At 40.4% G+C, this 22,651-nt stretch overlaps 1 protein-coding gene across 1 annotated transcript; it reads left to right on the top strand.

The window, feature by feature from the left end:
• The first annotated feature begins 1,524 nt into the window (after positions 1–1,524).
• Positions 1,525–5,880, top strand: LOC110865982 (TVP38/TMEM64 family membrane protein slr0305). The gene is made up of 9 exons (XM_022115327.1): positions 1,525–1,853; positions 2,041–2,102; positions 2,939–2,993; positions 3,777–3,875; positions 3,964–4,050; positions 4,222–4,338; positions 4,901–4,993; positions 5,210–5,240; positions 5,546–5,880. Exons 1-9 carry the CDS (start codon positions 1,752–1,754, stop codon positions 5,698–5,700), a joined length of 801 nt encoding a protein of 266 aa, XP_021971019.1. The 5' UTR covers positions 1,525–1,751; the 3' UTR covers positions 5,701–5,880.
• The last annotated feature ends 16,771 nt before the right edge of the window (positions 5,881–22,651 follow it).

Here is a 22,651-nt window from a genome sequence, read left to right as displayed (position 1 = left end):
AGGGACATACATATCCATGGCCCATTTGTTTGGCAACATATGTATCCCGTTTTCCTTGAAAATTTAAAAATTTTTGGCTACATGTATTATGTATTTGGTTTAGGTAAATAAGCATGTGCTTCCGCGTAATTGGGTCAGATGTCACCTAATCCTATACCTATAAATCTTTCAAAACAATTCCTATACCCTGGATGGCCCTCTAAAAGACAAATTTCCAAGGCTATTTTCTGTTATCAGCAATAAACATTGCAGGGTTCGAGACTACTGGGTTGGTGAAATCGGGCACGGTTATTGGTTGGTCATTCATCCGAATCTCCAGTCGATGCAAAGACAGTTTTGGAGTGACAGGAGCTGTCGGTTATCCTGTCTCGGACCGCGTTGAAGGATCATGAGGATTCCTGGGCTTGGTTTGGCAAGAGGGCAACTCCTTTCTCGGTAAAGGCTGTGAAGGAGTTTATGTGTTCTAATAGAAGCTATGACAGTTGGTTTAAATTCAAGTGGGTTGCGTGGGTGCCGCTCAAATGCAACATATTGGCATGGAGATCAGAAATGGATAGAGTCCCTACAGCTGTGGCTCTATCTAGGAGAGGGGTTTGACTGGATTCCGAGGTTTGTTGTTTATGTAATGTTGATCTTGAAACAACCTCTCACTTGTTTTCCGGGTGTGGCTTTTCGTTCGGAATGTTAGATGCGATTGGTAAATGGTGCGATATAGCCCCGATTTCTTTTTGTAATGTCCGTGAGGTCCTTTTGGCGTATAAACAAGCTTCAGGAGGCAAGGCGGGTAAACGGCTGGTGTACGGGATCTTTATAGTCTCGATTTGGGTTGTATGGAGCTCAAGAAATCAGAAGATTTTTAGAAGCAAGGAGCCGGAAATTTTTGATCTTGTTTCCTCTATAAAGTCTCTTTCGTTTTTGTGGTTCAAACATAGGTCTAGATTGAAAGATATTAGTTGGAAGGATTGGGTTAAGTCTCCATTGTCATGTTGTAATTGGGGATTTTTCGAAGGTCCTCGGTTTGAGGACTGTTCCGGTTTTTTGAATGAAAGTTATACGCTCTGTTCCCGGGTTAACTTAACGTGGGAAAAGAAAAGAAAATAAAAGTAAGAAAGAAAAGGACGAGTTTCCCCCCATTTCCTTCCAAATCGGTAGGATAAAAAAACTAAAGAATTTAGCATAGTTTTCCTTTTATTTTATTTCTTTTCCTTCCTTAAATGAAACTCGGAAATACGACATGTTTTATTTTTCTTTCTTTTATAAAACTCTGGAACACAAAATATTTTTACTTTTTTTTTTTTCTTATTTTCCTTTCCTTCATTAATAAACTCTCCGATAGTTAAAAAAAACAGTGATTAATATATAAGGGTTTCGAATTTATCTATAAGGGTCGAGTTCAATGGTCGTCTAGATTAATATATGATGAGAGTGACACGAGTTGACACATAGATATATATTAAATTAATAATATAATAATGGCCCATATGTTTTGACAACATATGTATCCTGTTTTTCTTGAACATATACAAGCAAAACATTAGGAAAAACAATAATAATTATTAAAAATAAATAAAAAATTAAAGAAACATATAGTTGGCTTCCAATTGGGAGATAGATTAGAAAGAAGAGCTGATTTCTCAGCTAACAATCGCATTTTGGGGATGTTCTTCTTTCAGTTTCACACATAAATAATTACACACAATCCCAATCCCAATCAAAATCAAAATCAAAATCAGAAGCAGGATATATTATTAATGGCGACGACGTCGTTTAATTGGAATTGGGTTAGAATTACTCTCCTTCTTCTCCTCATCGCCGCCATCGCCTTTGCTTGCTTTACTCTTCCTGTCGAAAAGGTGTTTTTTTTCTTTTAGTTTTTGTAAAGTTTATTTATTTATTATTGCATTTAGGATTTGGGTTTTTGTTTTTGAAGATAAATTCGGTTGCTTTTTGATTGTTTGGTTCATTGGATTTAACCTAAGTGAGTTCATCTGTTATCTTTTATTTATTTATTTATGTTTGGTGATTGAATTGTGGATTTAGACATTGAAGGACTTCTTGTTATGGGTGGAGAATGATCTTGGTCCTTGGGGTCCTCTTGCATTGTAAGTTTTAGTGTCATTTTCAAGACTTTTTGTTAAAAAAAAGGTTGAACAAGTAGTGTGACCTCATTACTTTACACACATTTCTTGATTTTGGGGGGGGGGGGGGATTTGATTTTGGAACAAAATCTTGTTTTTCTTGATTCATGATATACAAACACCACCCCTAACAGTGCCAGACGTCGTATGATGTCAAATCAAGCATAGTTATTAAAGGCGCTAGGCACACTCAACGCGCATAGGCCTCGCCTGGGGCCTAGGCGCAAGGCGCAAATAAAGCGCCCGAGAAAAGAAAAGCGCACAATGAAAAAAGAAAGAAAAATATATTATGTATTAGAATTTAGAAAAATAATAATATTGTTCAAATAAAAAGCTGTTATATAACATTTAATATCATATCGGAAATCTAGGAACCTCGTCGAAATCCGCGCCTAAACCATCATATGGAGAATTAAAGCGCAATTGCCTCGACTTAAAGAGCAATTGCCTCGCCTCGCCTGAAAAATGGGCTTAGGCGCAAGAAGCGATGGCTTTTAACAACTATGAAATCAAGTATGCACACCATAGCTTGTCACCTCATATCGGCCGTATGATAGGGCGTAAAATGGTCATACGGGCTGTATGACTTTGTTGGTGGTATCATAGTCATATCTTTGTCAGGCAATGACATCATACTTTGGGCCTCGTACAACCCATATGACCATTTATGCCCTGTCACACGTTGGTGGTGAGTGGTGTTTGTTTATCATTAACCTAAATAGCATTTTGTCAGCTTATGTTCTTTGTCTTTGAATCATCATTGTACATTGAACTCGGTCATTTTACTATTCCTCCTGCAGGGCTGTTGCGTATATCCCTTTAACGATTCTTGCAGTTCCCGCATCAGTGCTTACTGTAAGATCTCAACACCACACACTTGCGTTTTCTAAATGGTTTTTCTTTTTGGTTATCATTGTTCACTTTATCATATGAGTTATAATGTATCTTGTGCGTTTTGATAATTGGTCATTACAAATTTCTGCTTCTGTTATCAAGCTATTAAGTTATAGTATTCTTAGTGGTGTTTGGATGTAAATGTTGGTTTATGTTGTTTGTCGTCCCTATGATCGTTTCACATACAAAGTATGTCTGCATCAACATCACCTTTCTTGCTTTAGAACACATGAAAAACTTGAATCAATAACCTTCAGTTAACATATACAACACATCCTAGTAGCTTAAACATATACAAGTTCTCGTTAACCAATAGGATTTGGTAGATGAACTTTACTGTATAGTAAAGAAGTGTTTTTTAAGTAGAAATGAACCATCATGACCATTGGATAGTTTTTTTTTTTTTTTTGTTATGTGTGTGTGTGTATATATATATTAATGTAGAAAAAGTATATCGTACAATATGCCTTAACGTACGCTGCGTACGCGATGGCAAAATCGCACGTTATGTTTACCAAAAATGAAAATCGCATGTTGTGAAAAACCAAATATCGCATGTTATAAAAAAAAGTTCGCATGTTAAAAAAAATTAAATTCGCATGTTAAAAAAAATCAAAATCGCTTGTTCAAAAAAAAAAAAAAAAAATCGCATGTTGATACTGCATGGCGTACGCAGCGTACGTTAAGGCAATTTGTACAATAACCGGCCTCTATTAATGTATATGTGTATGTATTTACTTCCAGCTGGGTGGTGGTTATCTGTTTGGTTTGCCAATGGGTTTTCTTGCTGACTCTATTGGTGCGGTGATAGGTGCAACTGCAGCATTCCTTCTTGGCAAAACAGTAAGTTTTATTTGCATTTTTTGTTGGCTTTTTTACTAGTACATGTTATTTTTTTGGTTAATCTCGTTTCTCCTAAGTTTTTCTGCAGATTGGGAGATCATATGTCATTTCTAAGTTAGGTGATTATCCACAGTTTCGAGCAGTTGCTATTGCTATTCAGAAATCCGGATTTAAGGTTTGTTTAAAATTTTAAATCCTGTTATTGAATGTTCAGTTCAGTTCCAACTACTTTAAATGTGGGAATAAAAACTTTCTTCATCTGCAACTCACACGATACACATGATCGTTTGTTATTCTTAATAAGATCTTTATTTTATTATATTTTAAGATATTCTTATTTTGGCAGATTGTGCTGTTGCTTCGACTTGTTCCACTACTTCCATTTAACATGTTGAATTACCTTTTATCCGTAACACCGATTTCTATATGGGAGTATGTGATGGCTTCATGGTTGGGAATGATGGTATTATCACTTCACTACATTTATCTTTTCACTTATTTTTTTTTTTTTAAATTTGAGTAAATTGCGTTTTTGGCCCCTGTGGTTATATCACTTTAACTATATTAGCCCAAAATAAGAATTTTTAACATATCTGCCCCCATGGTCTCTATAACTAACCATTTTGGCCCCCATAATCTCTAGACTTAGGGGCTAAAATGGTTACTTATAGAAACCATAGGGGCAGATATGTTAAAAATTCTTATTTTGGGCTAATATAGTAAAAGTGATATAACCACAGGGGCCAAAAACGTAATTTACTCTTTAAATTTTATTTGTGTTAATCTCTACGAACCTCTGATTTGATGTGATGTGTATAGTTAATTAAAAACATAATATATCAAAAGGTTTTTAGTTACAAAAGGAATGTCTGGTTTACTTAAATTATGGTATTTGATTACTTTCTATTTTTGATGCATGAGCATGTATATATTCTGTATAGTTGGTTATTTGAGTGTTCACATATTTGTACTTCTGCGATATGCATAAGTATAGGCTCGCTTAAACTTGTTATGTGTCGTTACAGCCAATTACCTTCGCACTTGTATATGTTGGAACAACTTTGAAGGATCTAGCTGATGTTACCCATGGATGGAGTCAGTTTTCCAAAACTCGTTGGGTAATAATTTTTTTTTTTTTTCGTTAATCATATTATACCAAATGTGTTTCATTGTTCATATTAATTCCTAACAATCATACGTAAATTTTGATTTCGTTTATTTTAAAATCTTTGATCGGAAATTAGAATGATTTTAATCTATTTTGCGTGTTCTCGCAATATATAGTGTTCCGTTGCATCCTATCACTCACTATTTTTACTTTTTGGGGGATGCAGGCACTTGTTATTCTGAGTTTTGTGGTGTCTGGTAAGTTGCTACTTGTATTCAATTTTATATAAGAGTAAATTACTATTTTGGCCCCTGTGGTTATATTACTTTTACCCTTTAAGCCCAAAAAGGAATTTTTTAATATCTGAGCCCCCAACGTCTTTTTTTCTAACCCTTTGGCCCCTAACACTAACCTCATCCATTTATTTGGTTAAAAACTTGTTATGTGCCCCTCACATGATATAACCACAGGGGCCAAAATCGTAATTTACTCTTTATATAAAGAAAAGAATACCATTTTTTGGTATCATGCTTAATGATGCATACTCGAAATTGTTTTTCAGTGATCTTAATGGTGGTTGTTACCAAAGTTGCAAAGTCGGCTCTTGAAAAAGCTTTGGCTGAAGGTATTGATATAGATGGCGGTGTCGCCGATAGCTCATCTGTTGTGGAGGAAGCGCGGGTAGATATTCATGAGTCACTACTAGTCAAAGGTTGATTCTTGTTTATGAACAATGAATCAAAGGCAGTTAAATGTTTTCTTTCTTATTTATACATTTTATGTATAGTTGATTTCCCAGTCTTACCATTTGTAGTACAGCGTCCACGAAAGTGTTGTAGATGATTAACTTATATTACTGATTTATATGGTACGTCGTTTCATTTTTTTAATGGACAATCGGCTAGTCGGCTTTAATCTATGACAGAAGAACGACTCGTGGATGACACATTCTAATTGTCCATTAGAAGGATTTTCGGATTAAAGTTTACAAGAATATATCGTTTGTCGTAATATAAATGTCAAATGATTTAAGCATCACTTAAGGCAGACATACATATGGCATAGTAAACTCAAGTATATAAGCCAAATGTTCCTTCATGCACTTTGAGAATTGAAATTCTATACCATGCTTGTGGGTCTTGTTAAGGTAAGTGAATTATTTCGACTCGTACAAGGGTGTGTGTGGATGGAGGTTTTAGTTCGTCTATATCTATACTACCTTATTAAGCAAACTAGGTTTTCTACCCTTATGGTAATTTTATATTGTGTACACATTTTGAAGCAACATGTACAAGAGAGCCAAGCTACATTTTGAAGCAACTTGTGCATTGTCTATAAATTTAAGACATTTTAAGGGCATTTTAGGGATTTTGGCCCCTTTGTAACCTATAATTAAGATGAAATGTGAAAAATCTAAATTAATTGTTACTGTAAATAAATTTATGCATTGTAAAATACCTATAACTATAATATATAATATACCTTGTTTACCAAATTGGGTGTTTTACGCTTTTTTTTAGTAACTTTCACACTTTTTAAGATGGCATACCAAAAGTTTTATGTTCAAAGATCTCATTACCCTGATTGGCAGGATTTTTTTAATGATCTTATAACCAATCAATCAAAATATGCGGATAAAAGCAATAATTCCTTATTTAAATAAAGCTAGGGTCGTTGAGATAGAACGTGTAATGTTAATATTTCTACTTACACATCACCCTCAAAAAATTTTGGAGGGCCTTTTTTTCCTTTCCTTATGGTTCTTCCATGGATAGGAGATACAAGTTGTAATTTGTTGGTTCGATTCCACATCTTCTTTGTAGATAAGTCGTGCTGCACATCTTACAGCTTTTGCACCATAAGCTAGGCTTATTGAAATGAGTAGAGTACCACCTGCAGACCAATCTTGACCCCCAAAGGAGGTACATGGTCTATACCATATCCACATATTCCCATCCTCACCTGCTGTTGCTGTTGCTGCAGATGTATTATTAATACAATCAACTTCTTTCTGAATAATATTGCACATTCCATCCTTAAAACAATCAAAGCGGAATTGAGGACGATAATGTGTGTAACGCCCGGCGTCCCTAAACTTTAGTCTTTTGGCAAGTTTAGTCCCTGTACTTTTGAGACTTGAAACTTTGTGCTATTCTACTATACTTGAATCTTGATACTTGATACTTGAATCTTGATACTTGAAACTTGATGCTCGATACTTGACACTTAACGGGAAACTAGAAACTTGATTCTTGACATTTGAGACTTGATTCTTGACACTTGAGACTTGACTCTTGAGACTTGATGCTTTGAACGCGAAACTCGATACTTGTCTGATAACTTCAACGTAAACTTAAATCTCGGAAACTTTGTGTTAATAACATACTAATAACATGTAATGTTTACCCACAATGATACGCAACACAACGCTTAATCTAGCGCGCAAATCTAGTCGAAATCAGGAATTTGGTGAACGGGTATTGGCTGTCCGAATGGACATCCGATCGGAGATCGGAGGGCCATTGGATTGGCAGCCATCCGATCAGTTACACCGCCTCATTCACCCCCTGCACTATAAATAGCCTGTCACATCACTTGATGTGACATGCTCCTCCGGTCAGCACGCTCTCTCTCTCTCTCGTTCTAAGGCGCTTTTCTTCCAGTTTTATGCGATTCTTGTAAATTTTCTCCTAGATTCTTGTACAATCTTGATCAATACACAATCCTTCATCTTATTCTGGGTCAAATCACGGATTTCCACCGTGAAATCCTCAAGATTCGGGCTCTTGAAGGTGATCTCACCATGGTTTCAAGAAGTGTGACATCATCTCAACAAGATTAGCCCAGATCTAAGTGATTTCACATGATTTTATACATTTTAACTTGAATCATTACCAAATCTAAGCATTTTTAGTAGATTTCATACTTTTCATCCATTTCTTTCAACTCTTTTACACTCAACTACCCAACTTGGTGGAATCTGTAACCAAAACAGTCCTAGGACTCGTTCCTTAGCCTGGAGTCGGCTCGATAACGGATTTCCATCGAAGAGATGACCAAGTTATGGATCAGACTTGAGAACTCTGTCAAGAACAGTCGTCCGATCGAATGAGGTGATTCCCATCTGATCAGATAAGCTGAACCTTGGTGGGTTTTCCGTTGTCTTGATACGTTATCACGTCGTCCCCGTTAAACTCGAACTTAGAAACTTTACGAAAAGGGTGTGAAGGAATAAGATCACAACAGTCGAATGACCATCCGATCAGACGATCACCCGATCGAACGGTCATCCGACCGAACGAGCTGTTCCCTAAACACTTAAGCTGTTTTAAACAAACTTGAAGCTGTCAACAATCATCAGACCGAACGGTCATCCGATCGGAAGACCATCCGATCAGAAGACCTGAACTGGTACTACAACAAAAAACTTCAAAAGTTGGAAACATTTTGCAAACACACTTTACTGATCAAAGGGCCGTCCGACCGAATGGTCATCCGACCGGATGACCATCCGTCCGGATGACCATCCGATCAGGAGGACCATCAGACACTTTTACTTGAGTTTTCGCACGATTCGACATTCTGTTCGACACTCATTTGTTAAACTATAATCAGGCTAATCTCAGAGCTCCCTTCGATCCAATAGTAGGTGTCGATACTTAGCACCCACTGTGAGTATACTCGATCCCTTTTTGTTTTAAACACTTTTGGGATGCAACATGTATTCTATAAACTTGGCACTTGAAACTTATTTGGAAACATGCTCTATCATCTGTGAACGTGAGACTTGAAACTTGTGATTCTTGATTCTTTATGCTATGTGAACGTTTAATCCTTGTGTGTAGTTCCGCCTTAACGATAGTAGCGCTATAGGAGTAATGCACCTCCCCATTATTCTCGGGGGTATTGTTAGGAGGAGACATTTACCTTCCCATTATTCTTGGGGAAGAACCTTTAAACGCATTGGGATTCTTGGGCTATTACTTGGACTGCGTAAACTAGCATGGCTGAAACTTCTATATGTTTGCATGATTGATATGAGCCTTTTTAAACTATTATGATACTTATACTCAAACTTGTATACTCGCCAACATTTTTGTTGATATATTTTAATACATGTTGTAGGCTGATAGGATGCTGGATTCAAGGAACAAGCTAGGATGATGCTAGAAACTCATCTAGTTAATTTAAGAAACATTTGAGCAATATTCCAGATGGTTTGTAATGATATTTTGTGGTTGTGAAACTTGATGTTTAGACAATGCTTTAAACTTGGTTAAATCTATATTGAAACGTTTAGTGTTGTGGAAACTTCTGAACAATCTGATTCTCTTAGTGCCGCACCCCGATGTTTCCGCCATCGGTTGGGGTGTGACAGATAGGTATTAGAGCCATAGCTATAGGCAATTAGGAAAAGTAGGAATACTTGCCCTAGTCTATAGTTCTAGGAAACTTTGACTCTTATATGTTGTTTAAGACTTATGCATTCTACCATACTTGCTTCCTAGCAACACATTTTCTGCTAAACATACATGCCTTTCCTAAGGCTGACACCATGTACACTTGGATACTTTGAAAACACTGCTGATCAGTGTTTGTATTTCGCACGAGATTGACCCTCAAGTCAGGAGTGACATCCAAACCTTGAAGGGAAATTTCCATGTCATATTCTAGTAGGTTTTATCTTTTGATAAGTACCAACACATTTAGGGTACAATGTTGTCAAGTTAGAGGTGAAACTCACACCTTGATAACTAGTCCCATTCTTTGATTTTACTGTCTCGCCAAAAGTCTTAGAGTTCCCAATCAATTAGGAACGTGAAGGGACCAAAATGAAGAATATCGTAGGCCTAACATCAATGACGTATTTGTCTAAGTAAGTCCAGACACGTTGCCTCAATTCGAGAGGGGTTCGATTCACTTTGGTTAGTCAACGTTCCTCTACCCGGAAAAATCCAATGTTTTATGAGCCTATCTTTTATGCTATCTCGATTTTACATGTGGTTTTAAACTTGATTCTTGTTTGTTTCGAGATTTTTACACAAATCGCATGTGTCTCCGCAATCTAAAACAGTAATCATGACCTTTCAGGATCGAACTAAATTTATGAAACTTTACTCTTTATGATGTACTACTTGGGAATCTTTATTCAGATTGGTTAATCTATGTGCTGTGTTGTAACACCCCGTGTTTTCGAATGTCAAAGTCAAAGTCAAAGTTCAAGTCAGCTTTGACTTCTTTGACTGTTAATGTTCTTTTGCTTTTTGTATTATGTGGAGTAAGTGTTGTCTAAATGAAATGATCGAATGTTTAATCAATGCGACCGATTTACGAATGTGTATAGTAGGAAGTAACAATGCGATAAAGTTAATCAATCGATAATCAAGTAATCAAATCAATCATTGAACTCGAACCTCGAACTATGCGAATTTTGGTATTGCTATATGTGTGTGTGTGCCTTATGTGTTACTTGTGCATGTTTACTTTATGTTTTGTGTGGTATTCAATCGAATCAATCGAAACTCGAATCGAAACTCGAAAAGCAATCAAACTCAATCGGAACCGACATCGAAACGTGACTTATAGATGATTGTATGTTAGATATAGTAGTTGGGACTGAAAGTAATTTGACTAGGAACTCTATCGTATTCGTATCATCATCCATCGAAATCGAAATATCGAAAATCGTCGCGAAACACTCAAAAAGGGGTTCCTGATCGAACAGGAATCACTGATCGAACAGGCTAGCTGATCGAACATGCTGTTCGATCGAGCAGCCTAGCGATCGGAGACCCTGGCCGATCGGTTACCACTTTCCTCTTTTGGAGCCTATAAATAGCCCTGTCATTGTCACTCTTTCTACTTTTGGAAAGCTCTGACCGAACCAGCCCTTGTTCTTCACCTTTTCTCAGATTTCTCTCAACTCCGGTAAGTTTTCACTCTAATTCTTGTATGTTTTTGATCATTACATGATTCTACACCTTTCTATCTTTCAAAACTTGAATTCTAACCGTGAAATCACCAAGATCTAAGTGTTCTTGGGTGATGTCATCATGGTGTTCTTGAAGAACATCATACTTTGGCCTCATTCAACCGTGAATAGCTTAGATCTGACCAATTTCCACATAAACAAGCTAGGATTTGTAAGAATCTTAACATTTCATGGAAGGATTTCCAACTTTCTTTCAACTCTTTTACACTCAAAACCATAAAACCGATAGAAACGGAGCTCGAACCAACTAACTAATCATTCTAAACAGTCAAGAGGTTCAAGATTCGGATTCTATCTACAGGGTTCACCGATTTCGGGTTAAACATCAAACTACCGTTCCGAACAGTTCACCGGCCGGACTTGGGTGATTCCTGTCCGAACCGGTGAAGCAAGTAAGAACCCACGTTCTACGGTTTAAGTCGCTGTCAAAATACCTTAAAATCATGACAAATAATCAAACAGCCAAGTGTTAGACGAAAGGCTGACCAGGTCAGAATTGCTGGCCGAACGGCTAGGCTGTTCGGACGAACAGCCCAGCCGATCGAACATACCAGCCGATCGGCCGGGCCAGCCGATCGGCTAGCACATGGTTCCACACTTTTCAAACTTCATGAAGTATGCTATTGACGAAGTGATGTTCGATAGAATATGCTACTCGATTGGTAAACATTACTCTTCGGATCATGAGATACTATACTTCAACACTTAATCGATTTTGCAACTCGTTCGTAGTATGGAATGCCAGCCGATCGAACAGGCTGTTCGATCGAGTGACATCCTGCTGAGAACTACTTCTGAAGTTCCTAACCGATCGGTTAAGCCGGCCGATCGAACAGACCGTTCGATCGATCGACCTGAAAGGTAAGAACACTTCAGTGTTCTCAAATACTACAACGAAAACTTCAAAAGTTCAAACCATCATATACAAGCACACCAGAGGAAGAAACTATCCACTCGAATGGCCCAGCCGATCGAGCCTACTGGCCGATCGAACAGGACCGTTCAAACGGACTTTCAAGCCGATCGAATAGCCCGTTCGATCGAACCTGCTGTTCGATCGACCAGGCTATTCGATCCATTTGCGCTTGTTTGTATTTTCCGCGTTACTCATCGTTATACTATCGAACTATTCAGGCTAACCCTACTCTCAGCTCTCCTTTCAATCCATAATCAATCACTGTGAGTATACTCGGATCCCTTTTTGCTTTTAGCACTTTTGGGTGTTACATACGTTACTTATCAAAATCACAATCGAACACACTATTCAAACTATTTGAACGCTAACCGATTGCATGTATTACGTGACTAAATGTATGCTTGTTGTTATGTTTACACGTGGAATGCTGTCTACCTGCCTTAGCAACGTAGTACTATAGTTTGGACTCAGCGCCCGTTCACACGGGGGTTGTTAAGGACAATTACTTGCATGGATTACGGTGGTAATCATGTATTGCGAACTGTCTCGGACAGTCAACCCTCAGTCGTTGGTATCGATAGGTTCATGTCGATAATTAACATGCATCATTTCCCTCTGCGTACGTGCTGGTTATGCATAAACTATTCGAACTCTATATGCTATTATTAAACTTGTATGCTCACCTTTACATTTTATGTATTGACTGTATTTTAACGTATGTGACAGGTGTTTAAGATATTTGCTTGCTAGGGAGGTGAAGCTAGAATAAAGCTTTAGAGGCCCCCAACAAATAGTTGTCTGTCAGGAACAAGCAACTAGGGCATAGTTGTCTGTAGATCTTGTCAAGCTGGGTCTTTAGGAGCATTTGAGCAATATTTATGTTTTGTATTAACTTAAATCTGAGTTGTCGGAACAAACTACTTGTTTGGATGTTATCTGTAATAATGTATTTGTTTATTCGGGATACGGTATGGGACGTATCTTTAACTGGATTATATAGATAGTTGTTATGGAAACTTCTGAACAATCTGTTTTGCTCAGTGCCATGCCCTGATGATTCCGCCATCGGTTGGGGTGTGACAGATTGGTATCAGAGCCATAACTATAGGGAATTAGGTAAGACACGACCTAGTCCGGGTCGCTGTCATAGAGACCTAGACTATAGTTAGGAACCAACAGACCAAGCTTATGTGCTCTATTCTACAATTATTCACTATCACTGCACTCGAATTTTCAATTAAAGTTAAGCGATTTGGTCAGGAATAGGTGTGAAAACCGCGAACTCCCGACTAAATTGCCTAACTGATATTGATTTCTTATCGATTTCTCAACAAGGAGAATTATACCAAATCAGGAGTGAAATCCCCATTTTGATGAAAATTCTCCTTAGATTTTCTTAAAACAAGGAAGAAATTGCTAAGCCAGGGGTGAAACCCTAACCTTGGCAAATTGCTTCGAATATTATTTCATCTCACCAAAGCTTCGACGGACTCTAACGACCTGAACTCACAAGTATGACCTAAGGAATGCGTGTTGAATGCCCAAGAATCGAGGCAGAAACATAAACCTGAGATTCGAAATATGAAGACAAGTCTAATGTGAATAGTCGAATCGCTTTGGGTAGTCGATGTCTAGTAGCCGCAGACGATCCAATTCCCGATTTTTGGTGTTTTTGACTCGTTGATTTTATGTGTTTATATGTGCTTTATCTGTGCTTTATCTGTTTATACCTTGGATATTATTCGATTTTGATGTCATTTTGATCAGCACACACGACTCGCATTGCTATTCTATCTCAAAACGCTAACAAGTCGCTGCAATTCTAGACGATACTATGCCACGAAATATGATTATACTACACTATTCGACACGCTATACGATTATACTATGCTACTCGATATGCTATACGAACGACACACGAGCTTTGAATGATAGGATCTTGAGGCAGTCAGAATGCTCTATGTGCTTATAGGGGAATTACGTGACATTAACTGCTTCTATGATTAGGTGTGTATAAGTATATGTGCTTCTGTGTTTATGTGACTCTGTGCTCTACGTGCCTACGTGCTTATGTGCTTCTGTGGTTACGTGAATCTGTGGATTATGTGCCTATGTGTTTATGTGGTATGTGTTTCGACGTGTTCCTAAGCTTTAGTAGTCTAGAAGTGTGAGGTGAGATTCGACTTCGTTATGTTGAGTCCTGTGACGATGTCTGTTGCAGACCATGTCGTCGTCTGGATCCCGACACCATCTGACTCATCAAGAGAAGAGAGATAAGCGTCTTGCCACCATCATCGCCAAAAGCATGGCAAAAGCTGTGAGCAATGTTTATGAAAATGTTAGCAAGTCGACTGATGAATCACGAACAGACGCACCCAAAGATGCTAGCAAAGCTGCTTTCAGCTTCAAGCAGTTCAAAGCATGCGGACCCAAAGAGTTCACCGGAGAAGATGGCCCTACCGCCATGTTTCACTGGTTCGATTCAGTCGAAGTCACTCTGCGCCAGAGCGGATGTCCTGAGAATCTCCGCACCCTCAACACAACAGGCGTCTTTCAGTCCCGTGCTCTAGACTGGTGGACGGCCGAACGAAAGAAGCGTGGAAATGATGCAGCTTACGAGCTAACATGGGAGGAGTTGAAGGCAATTATGATTGACGAATTCTGCCCTCCTCATGAACGCCAGAAGCTGGAGGACGAGTTTTGGACCATCAAGCAGAAGGATGGAGACAACGCTGCTCTCACTGCTGGCTTCAAGCAGCTTAGTATCATATGTCCCGATCAGGTCAAGACCCCAGATCAAACCATCAAGAAGTACATTCGAGCTCTGCCCGATTGTGTAGCCGACTTTGTTCACGCCGCCAAGCCAGCAACAATTGAAGAGACTTACCTACTCGCCGCTGAGATCAATGACAAGCGAGTGAAATCTGGCTTTTGGGATAAACATACCAAGTCACTGCACCAAGCCACCACCGCAGCACCCACCGACTCATCTGCTCAATCCTCCAAATCATCAAGAAGAAAGAAGAAGCACAACAACAACAGCTCCAGCAACAAGAGCTGTGCTGCCGCAACAACTGCTGCTCCTCTACAAGCTGTACCGGCTCAGCAGCAACAGCACCACCGCTCAGCTCCAGTGATCAATGCACCGCCAGCGAAGCGTGCATACACAGGCCCTCACCCGCTCTGCCCGACATGCTCGTATCATTATCCAGTAGGTCTAGCCTGTCGTTTTTGCGCTCATTGCAACCTTTACGGTCATTTCACTGCGAACTGTCGCTTTGGTCCCCGTCAAGCCCCAGTGCAAGCTACTGTCAACCAAGCTCTACTCCCCGCCCCTCAAGGCCAACAAGCGGCTCAAGCACCTGCAGTCAATGCTCGAGTCTGCTTTGCATGTGGTGATCCTAACCACTTTGCAAACAGGTGCCCGAACAGGGTGGTCAAGCAAGAGCCCCAGCAGCAACAACAGCAGCCTCAGCAACAGCAGCAAGCAGCCCATGCTCGAACCTTTAACATCAATGCCCGTCAGGCTCAGGCGGATAACAACGTGGTTAATGGTACGTTCCTTGTGAATGGTATTTATGCATTGTGTTTGTTTGATACTGGAGCCGATAACTGCTTTGTGTCGTTTGAATTCGAGAAGCTTCTTAGTCGTAAGCGCTCTTATCTGTCCTCGTCATTCGAATTCGAAGTCGCTATTGGAAGAACTGTCGCCGTTAACTCTGTTCTCCGTGATTGTACTCTAGAGCTCAACAATCACATCTTTCCAATCGACCTTATTCCGATGCAACTCGGAAGTTTTGACGTCATAGTAGGCATGGACTTTCTTCGCGAAAACCATGCTGAAGTTGTATGCTTTGAAAAGATGATTCGATTCTCGCTCGCAAACGGTGATCTTCTATGTGTGTACGGTGAAACTGCTTCGAAAGGTCTCAAGCTAATGTCGTGTATTCAAGCCAGAAAGTATCTCCGCAAGGAATACCGAGCCTTCTTGGCCAACATTGTAGTAGCGGAGAAGGAAAAGAAAAAGAAAGAAATGGCGGTAGACCAGGTACCTGTTGTTTGTGAATTCCCTCACGTGTTTCCTGATGATCTCCCAGGACTCCCGCCAAGTCGTGATATCGACTTTCGAATTGACCTCATTCCTGGAGCTAACCCCGTTGCCAAAGCTCCTTATCGACTCGCTCCATCCGAAATGCGGGAACTCTCAAACCAACTCCAGGAATTACTCGAAAAAGGCTTTATTCGCCCAAGCACCTCTCCTTGGGGCGCGCCAGTCCTTTTCGTCAAAAAGAAGGACGGGTCGTTCCGGATGTGCATCGATTATCGGGAGTTGAATAAGCTAACCATCAAGAACCAATACCCTTTGCCTCGAATCGACGACTTATTTGATCAGCTGCAAGGTGCCAAGTGTTTCTCGAAGATCGATCTACGTTCAGGCTATCATCAATTGCAGATTCAAGAGGAAGACATCCCCAAAACCGCTTTTCGAACCCGATGTGGCCATTATGAATTCGTTGTTATGCCTTTTGGTTTAACTAACGCACCCGCGGTCTTTATGGATCTGATGAATCGCGTATGTAAGCCTTTCTTAGACCGTTTCGTCATCGTGTTCATTGACGATGTCTTGATCTATTCCAAATCGAAGACCGAACACGCGCAACATCTACGTTTGGTTCTCGAGTTACTTCAGGGGAACCAACTCTATGCCATGTTCTCCAAGTGTGAATTCTGGTTAGAAGAGGTTCAATTTCTGGGTCACATCGTGAATAGTCAGGGAATACACGTCGATCCCGTGAAGATTGAAGCCGTCAACAGTTGGATTACGCCTAAGAACCCGTCTGAAGTTCGTTCTTTCCTCAGACTAGCGGGCTATTATCGACGATTTATTGAAGGATTCTCTAAAATCGCTGTGCCGCTTACCGCTCTTACTCATAAAGACAAGCCTTTTGTGTGGGGAACCGCACAAGAGTCTGCCTTTCAAACCCTCAAGCACATGCTGTGCAACGCACCGATTCTTACGCTGCCCGATGAAAGCAACGATTTCATTGTCTACTGTGATGCTTCCAACCTTGGTCTTGGTTGTGTTCTCATGCAGCGAGACAAGGTTATAGCTTACGCATCTCGACAGCTCAAGATCCACGAGAAGAACTATACAACCCATGACCTCGAGCTAGGCGCGGTTGTCTTTGCATTGAAGATTTGGCGACACTACCTGTATGGTACTAAGTGTACAATCTACACTGATCACAGGAGTTTACAACATATCTTTAATCAAAGGGAACTTAATATGCATCAACGCTGATGGGTAGAACTCCTCAATGATTACGACTGTGAGATTCGTTATCACCCAGGCAAGGCGAATGTGGTTGCCGACGCGCTCAGCAGAAAGAGTTATGTGCTCAGTATCCGAAACGTTCAAGCCCAGCATAACCTCGAAGCCCTTATTCGCGAAGCTCAACATGCTTGCTTTAACGAGCGTACATTGAAGAAAGAGAGGATCTATCACGATGGAGCTCAGTTAGTAAGCAAATCAGATGGGATTTTCTACTATCTGGACCGAATTTGGATTCCTAGACGAACTGATCTGCGAAAGATTATCATGAATGAAGCCCACAAGTCCCGATATTCCATTCATCCCGGTGCCGATAAAATGTACCAGGATCTTCGTTACAAGTACTGGTGGCCGGGTATTAAACGTGATATCGCTCTTTACGTTGGAAGTTGCTTAACTTGCGCAAGAGTCAAGGCTGAACATCAAAGACCTTCTGGTTTACTCGAACAACCGCCGATACCTATATGGAAGTGGGAGAGTATAGCTATGGATTTCATAACGAAACTCCCGCCCACGCCATCAGGTCACGACAGTATTTGGGTTATAGTTGATCGTCTAACAACATCAGCCCACTTTTTGCTGATACGAGAAGACTATAAGGTGGAACGACTAGCCCAGATCTACACCGACGAGATCATTTGTAATCATGGTACGCCTCGCGACATCATCTCAGACCGTGATGCTCGGTTTACTTCTCGATTGTGGGAAACTTTTCAAGCGGCAGTTGGTACGTCGCTTAATCTGAGTACTGCATTCCATCCGCAAACCGACAGACAGACTGAAAGAACGATCCGTACTCTTGAAGAGATGCTCCGGGCGTGTGTCATAGATTTTGGTGGTAGTTGGAATAAACATCTGCCATTAGTCGAATTCTCGTACAATAATAGCTATCATGCCAGCATCCAAATGGCACTATTTGAGGCTTTGTATGGAAGGAGATGTCGATCACCTATTGTGTGGCACGAGATCGGTCATTCTCAACTAACCGGTCCTGAGATTCTACAAGAAACGACTGACAAAATCCACCAGGTTCGAGACAACTTGGTGAAAGCTCGGAACAGACAGAAAAGTTATGCCGATAGAAGACGCAAGCCCCTTGAATTTGACGTTGGCGACTTCGTACTCCTAAAGGTATCACCTTGGAAGGGTGTAGTCAGATTCGGCAAGAAAGGGAAACTGGCGCCTCGATATGTTGGACCTTTTAAGATTCTGGAAAGGATCGGAAAAGTCGCCTACAGACTCGAACTACCGGAGGAACTCAGTAACGTTCACCCGACTTTCCATGTGTCTAACCTCCGAAAATGCCTTGCTGATCATGATCTAATCGTACCACTCGACGATCTTCAGGTCAACGAAACCTTACACTTCGTGGAAAAGCCTGTCGAAATCATGGATCGCCAAACCAAGCAACTCAGGCGCTCACGCATCCCTATCGTGAAGGTCCGATGGGAAGGGAAACGAGGCGCGGAGTTCACTTGGGAACTCGAAAGCGACATGAAGGCCAAGTACCCGCAACTATTTGAATAAAGATCTGAAACGTCAAATTGGTGAACGACTCACGGTGATGTGCAGCTTCGAGCCTAATTTCGGGACGAAATTCCCTAAACAAGGGGAGGCTGTAACACCCCGTGTTTTCGAATGTCAAAGTCAAAGTCAAAGTCCAAGTCAACTTTGTCTTCTTTGACTGTTAATGTTCTTTTGCTTTTTGTATTATGTGGAGTAAGTGTTGTCTAAATGAAATGATCGAATGTTTAATCAATGCGACCGATTTACGACTGTGAATAGTAGGAAGTAACAATGCGATAAAGTTAATCAATCGATAATCAAGTAATCAAATCAATCATCGAACTCGAACCTCGAACTATGCGAATTTTGGTATTGCTATATGTGTGTGTGTGCCTTATGTGTTACTTGTGCATGTTTACTTTATGTTTTGTGTGGTATTCAATCGAATAGATCGAAACTCGAATCGAAACTCAAAAAGCAATCAAACTCAATCGGAACCGACATCGAAACGTGACTTATAGATGATTGTATGTTAGATATAGTAGTTGGGACTGAAAGTAATTTGACTAGGAACTCTATCGTATTCGTATCATCGTCCATCGAAATCGAAATATCGAAAATCGTCGCGAAACACTCAAAAAGGGGTTCCTGATCGAACCGGAATCACTGATCGAACAGGCTAGCAGATCGAACATGCTGTTCGATCGAGCAGCCCAGCCGATCGGAGACCCTGGCCGATCGGTTACCACTTTCCTCTTTTGGAGCCTATAAATAGCCCTGTCATTGTCACTCTTTCTACTTTTGGAAAGCTCTGACCGAACCAGCCCTTGTTCTTCACCTTTTCTCAGATTTCTCTCAACTCCGGTAAGTTTTCACTCTAATTCTTGTACGTTTTTGATCATTACATGATTCTACACCTTTCTATCTTTCAAAACTTGAATTCTAACCGTGAAATGACCAAGATCTAAGTGTTCTTGGGTGATGTCATCATGGTGTTCTTGAAGAACATCATACTTTGGCCTCATTCAACCGTGAATAGCTTAGATCTGAACGATTTCCACATAAACAAGCTAGGATTTGTAAGAATCTTAACATTTCATGGAAGGATTTCCAACTTTCTTTCAACTCTTTTACACTCAAAACCTTAAAACCGATAGAAACGGAGCTCGAACCAACTAACTAATCATTCTAAACAGTCAAGAGGTTCAAGATTCGGATTCTATCTACGAGGTTCACCGATTTCGGGTTAAACATCAAACTACCGTTCCGAACAGTTCACCGACCGGACTTGGGTGATTCCTGTCCGAACCGGTGAAACAAGTAAGAACCCACGTTCTACGGTTTAAGTCGCTGTCAAAATACCTTAAAATCATGACAAATAATCAAACAGCCAAGTGTTAGACGAAAGGCCGACCAGGTCAGAATTGCTGGCCGAACGGCTAGGCTGTTCGGACGAACAGCCCAGCCGATCGAACATACCAGCCGATCGGCCGGGCCAGCCGATCGGCTAGCACATGGTTCCACACTTTTCAAACTTCATGAAGTATGCTATTGACGAAGTGATGTTCGATCGAATATGCTACTCGATTGGTAAACATTACTCTTCGGATCATGAGATACTATGCTTCAACACTTAATCGATTTTGCAACTCGTTCGTAGTATGGAATGCCAGCCGATCGAACAGGCTGTTCGATCGAGTGACATCCTGCTGAGAACTACTTCTGAAGTTCCTAACCGATCGGTTAAGCCGGCCGATCGAACAGACCGTTCGATCGATCGACCTGAAAGGTAAGAACACTTCAGTGTTCTCAAATACTACAACGAAAACTTCAAAAGTTCAAACCATCATATACAAGCACATCAGAGGAAGAAACAATCCACTCGAATGGCCCAGCCGATCGAGCCTACTGGCCGATCGAACAGGACCGTTCAAACGGACTTTCAAGCCGATCGAACAGCCCGTTCGATCGAACCTGCTGTTCGATCGACCAGGCTATTCGATCCATTTGCGCTTGTTTGTATTTTCCGCGTTACTCATCGTTATACTATCGAACTATTCAGGCTAACCCTACTCTCAGCGCTCCCTTCAATCCATAATCAATCACTGTGAGTATACTCGGATCCCTTTTTGCTTTTAGCACTTTTGGGTGTTACATACGTTACTTATCAAAATCACAATCGAACACACTATTCAAACTATTTGAACGCTAACCGATTGCATGTATTACGTGACTAAATGTAAGCTTGTTATGTTTACACGTGGAATGCTGTCTACCTGCCTTAGCAACGTAGTACTATAGTTTGGACTCAGCGCCCGTTCACACGGGGGTTGTTAAGGACAATTACTTGCATGGATTACGGTGGTAATCATGTATTGCGAACTGTCTCGCACAGTCAACCCTCAGTCGTTGGTATCGATAGGTTCATGTCGATAATTAACATGCATCATTTCCCTCTGCGTACGTGCTGGTTATGCGTAAACTATTCGAACTCTGTATGCTATTATTAAACTTGTATGCTCACCTTTACATTTTATGTATTGACTGTATTTTAACGTATGTGACAGGTGTTTAAGATATTTGCTTGCTAGGGAGGTGAAGCTAGAATAAAGCTTTAGAGGCCCCCAACAAATAGTTGTCTGTCAGGAACAAGCAACTAGGGTATAGTTGTCTATAGATCTTGTCAGGCTGGGTCTTTAGGAGCATTTGAACAATATTTATGTTTTGTATTAACTTAAATCTGAGTTTTCGGAACAGAACTACTTGTTTGGATGTTATCTGTAATAATGTATTTGTTTATTCGGGATACGGTATGGGACGTATCTTTAACTGGATTATATAGATAGTTGTTATGGAAACTTCTGAACAATCTGTTTCGCTCAGTGCCATGCCCCGATGATTCCGCCATCGGTTGGGGTGTGACATGTGTTGAGTAGCAAAACACGATAAGTAACATGGCACTAAAGACGAGACAGACGTGACATGATCGAAACATGGTGGATAGTTGTTTGATAGTAAGACTTGATGAACGATTTATACTATGTGAAGCTTTGGTGATACTATGTGAAACTATACGAGTAATCTGTGTGGAATGTGCTATGTGGGTGGCAAAACACGATGCGTGACACCGAAGTACGAGGTGGAAGTGATGTGGTCGAAACATGGTGGATACACCGCTGGTACTTCCTATATATAAGTGTTTCTGCCACATTACCAAATTTCGTACCAGGTGCCATGAGAGATTCGGTGTTTTGTAACTCACGGGGATAGATGTTGAATGGTGAATCTTGATGAACGATTTGTATGTAAACTACTTGGTTAATCTATGTGGGATGTTCTATATGGGAGGTTAAACACGGTACATGACCCGAAGTACGGGACGGATGTGACATGATTGAAGCATGGTGGATACGCCGCTGGTGCTTCCTTTATATAAGTGTTTTCGTCATGTTACCGAAATTTCGTACCACGTGCCATGGGAGGTTCGGTGTTTTGTGACTCGCAGAAGTGGGTGTCTGGTAGTGAATGTGCTAAATTATTCAAGCTATGAGAAACTTGTTGAACCATGCGAAACAATTTGAGTAATATATGTAATACTATTTTAGGTGTGGCAAAGCACGATGCATGACACCGACTGACGAGACGAACGTGACATGGTCGAAACATGGTGGATACGCCGCTGGTACTTCCTATATATAAGTGTTTCTACCATGTTGCCAGACTTTCGTACCACGTGCCATGCGGGAGTCGTGGGATTGCGGAATGTTGAATCTTGACAAAACTTGCGACGCTTGAAACTAGAGTCTTTATGTATCCATGTTGTAACACCTCGAAAATTCATGTCCAATATTATATCGACACGTATCATGGACTTTAAACGTGTAAAGAATTGATTTAAAGGGACTAAAGTTGACAAAAAGAG

This window comes from Helianthus annuus, chromosome 6, assembly GCF_002127325.2.
Source record: "Helianthus annuus cultivar XRQ/B chromosome 6, HanXRQr2.0-SUNRISE, whole genome shotgun sequence".
In the NCBI taxonomy this organism is placed as follows: domain Eukaryota; kingdom Viridiplantae; phylum Streptophyta; class Magnoliopsida; order Asterales; family Asteraceae; genus Helianthus; species Helianthus annuus.
Note: the sequence above shows the minus strand (reverse complement) of the source record. Positions and strands in the feature narration are given on the sequence as shown.

Excerpts from the sequence above, each read along its gene's own strand:
- LOC110865982 (XM_022115327.1), top strand. The coding sequence starts at position 1,752 with ATGGCGACGACGTCGTTTAATTGGAATTGGGTTAGAATTACTCTCCTT. Across the intron at positions 2,994-3,776 it reads TTCCCGCATCAGTGCTTACT|CTGGGTGGTGGTTATCTGTT; the intron begins GTAAGATCTCAA and ends ATTTACTTCCAG. Across the intron at positions 5,241-5,545 it reads TCTGAGTTTTGTGGTGTCTG|TGATCTTAATGGTGGTTGTT; the intron begins GTAAGTTGCTAC and ends ATTGTTTTTCAG.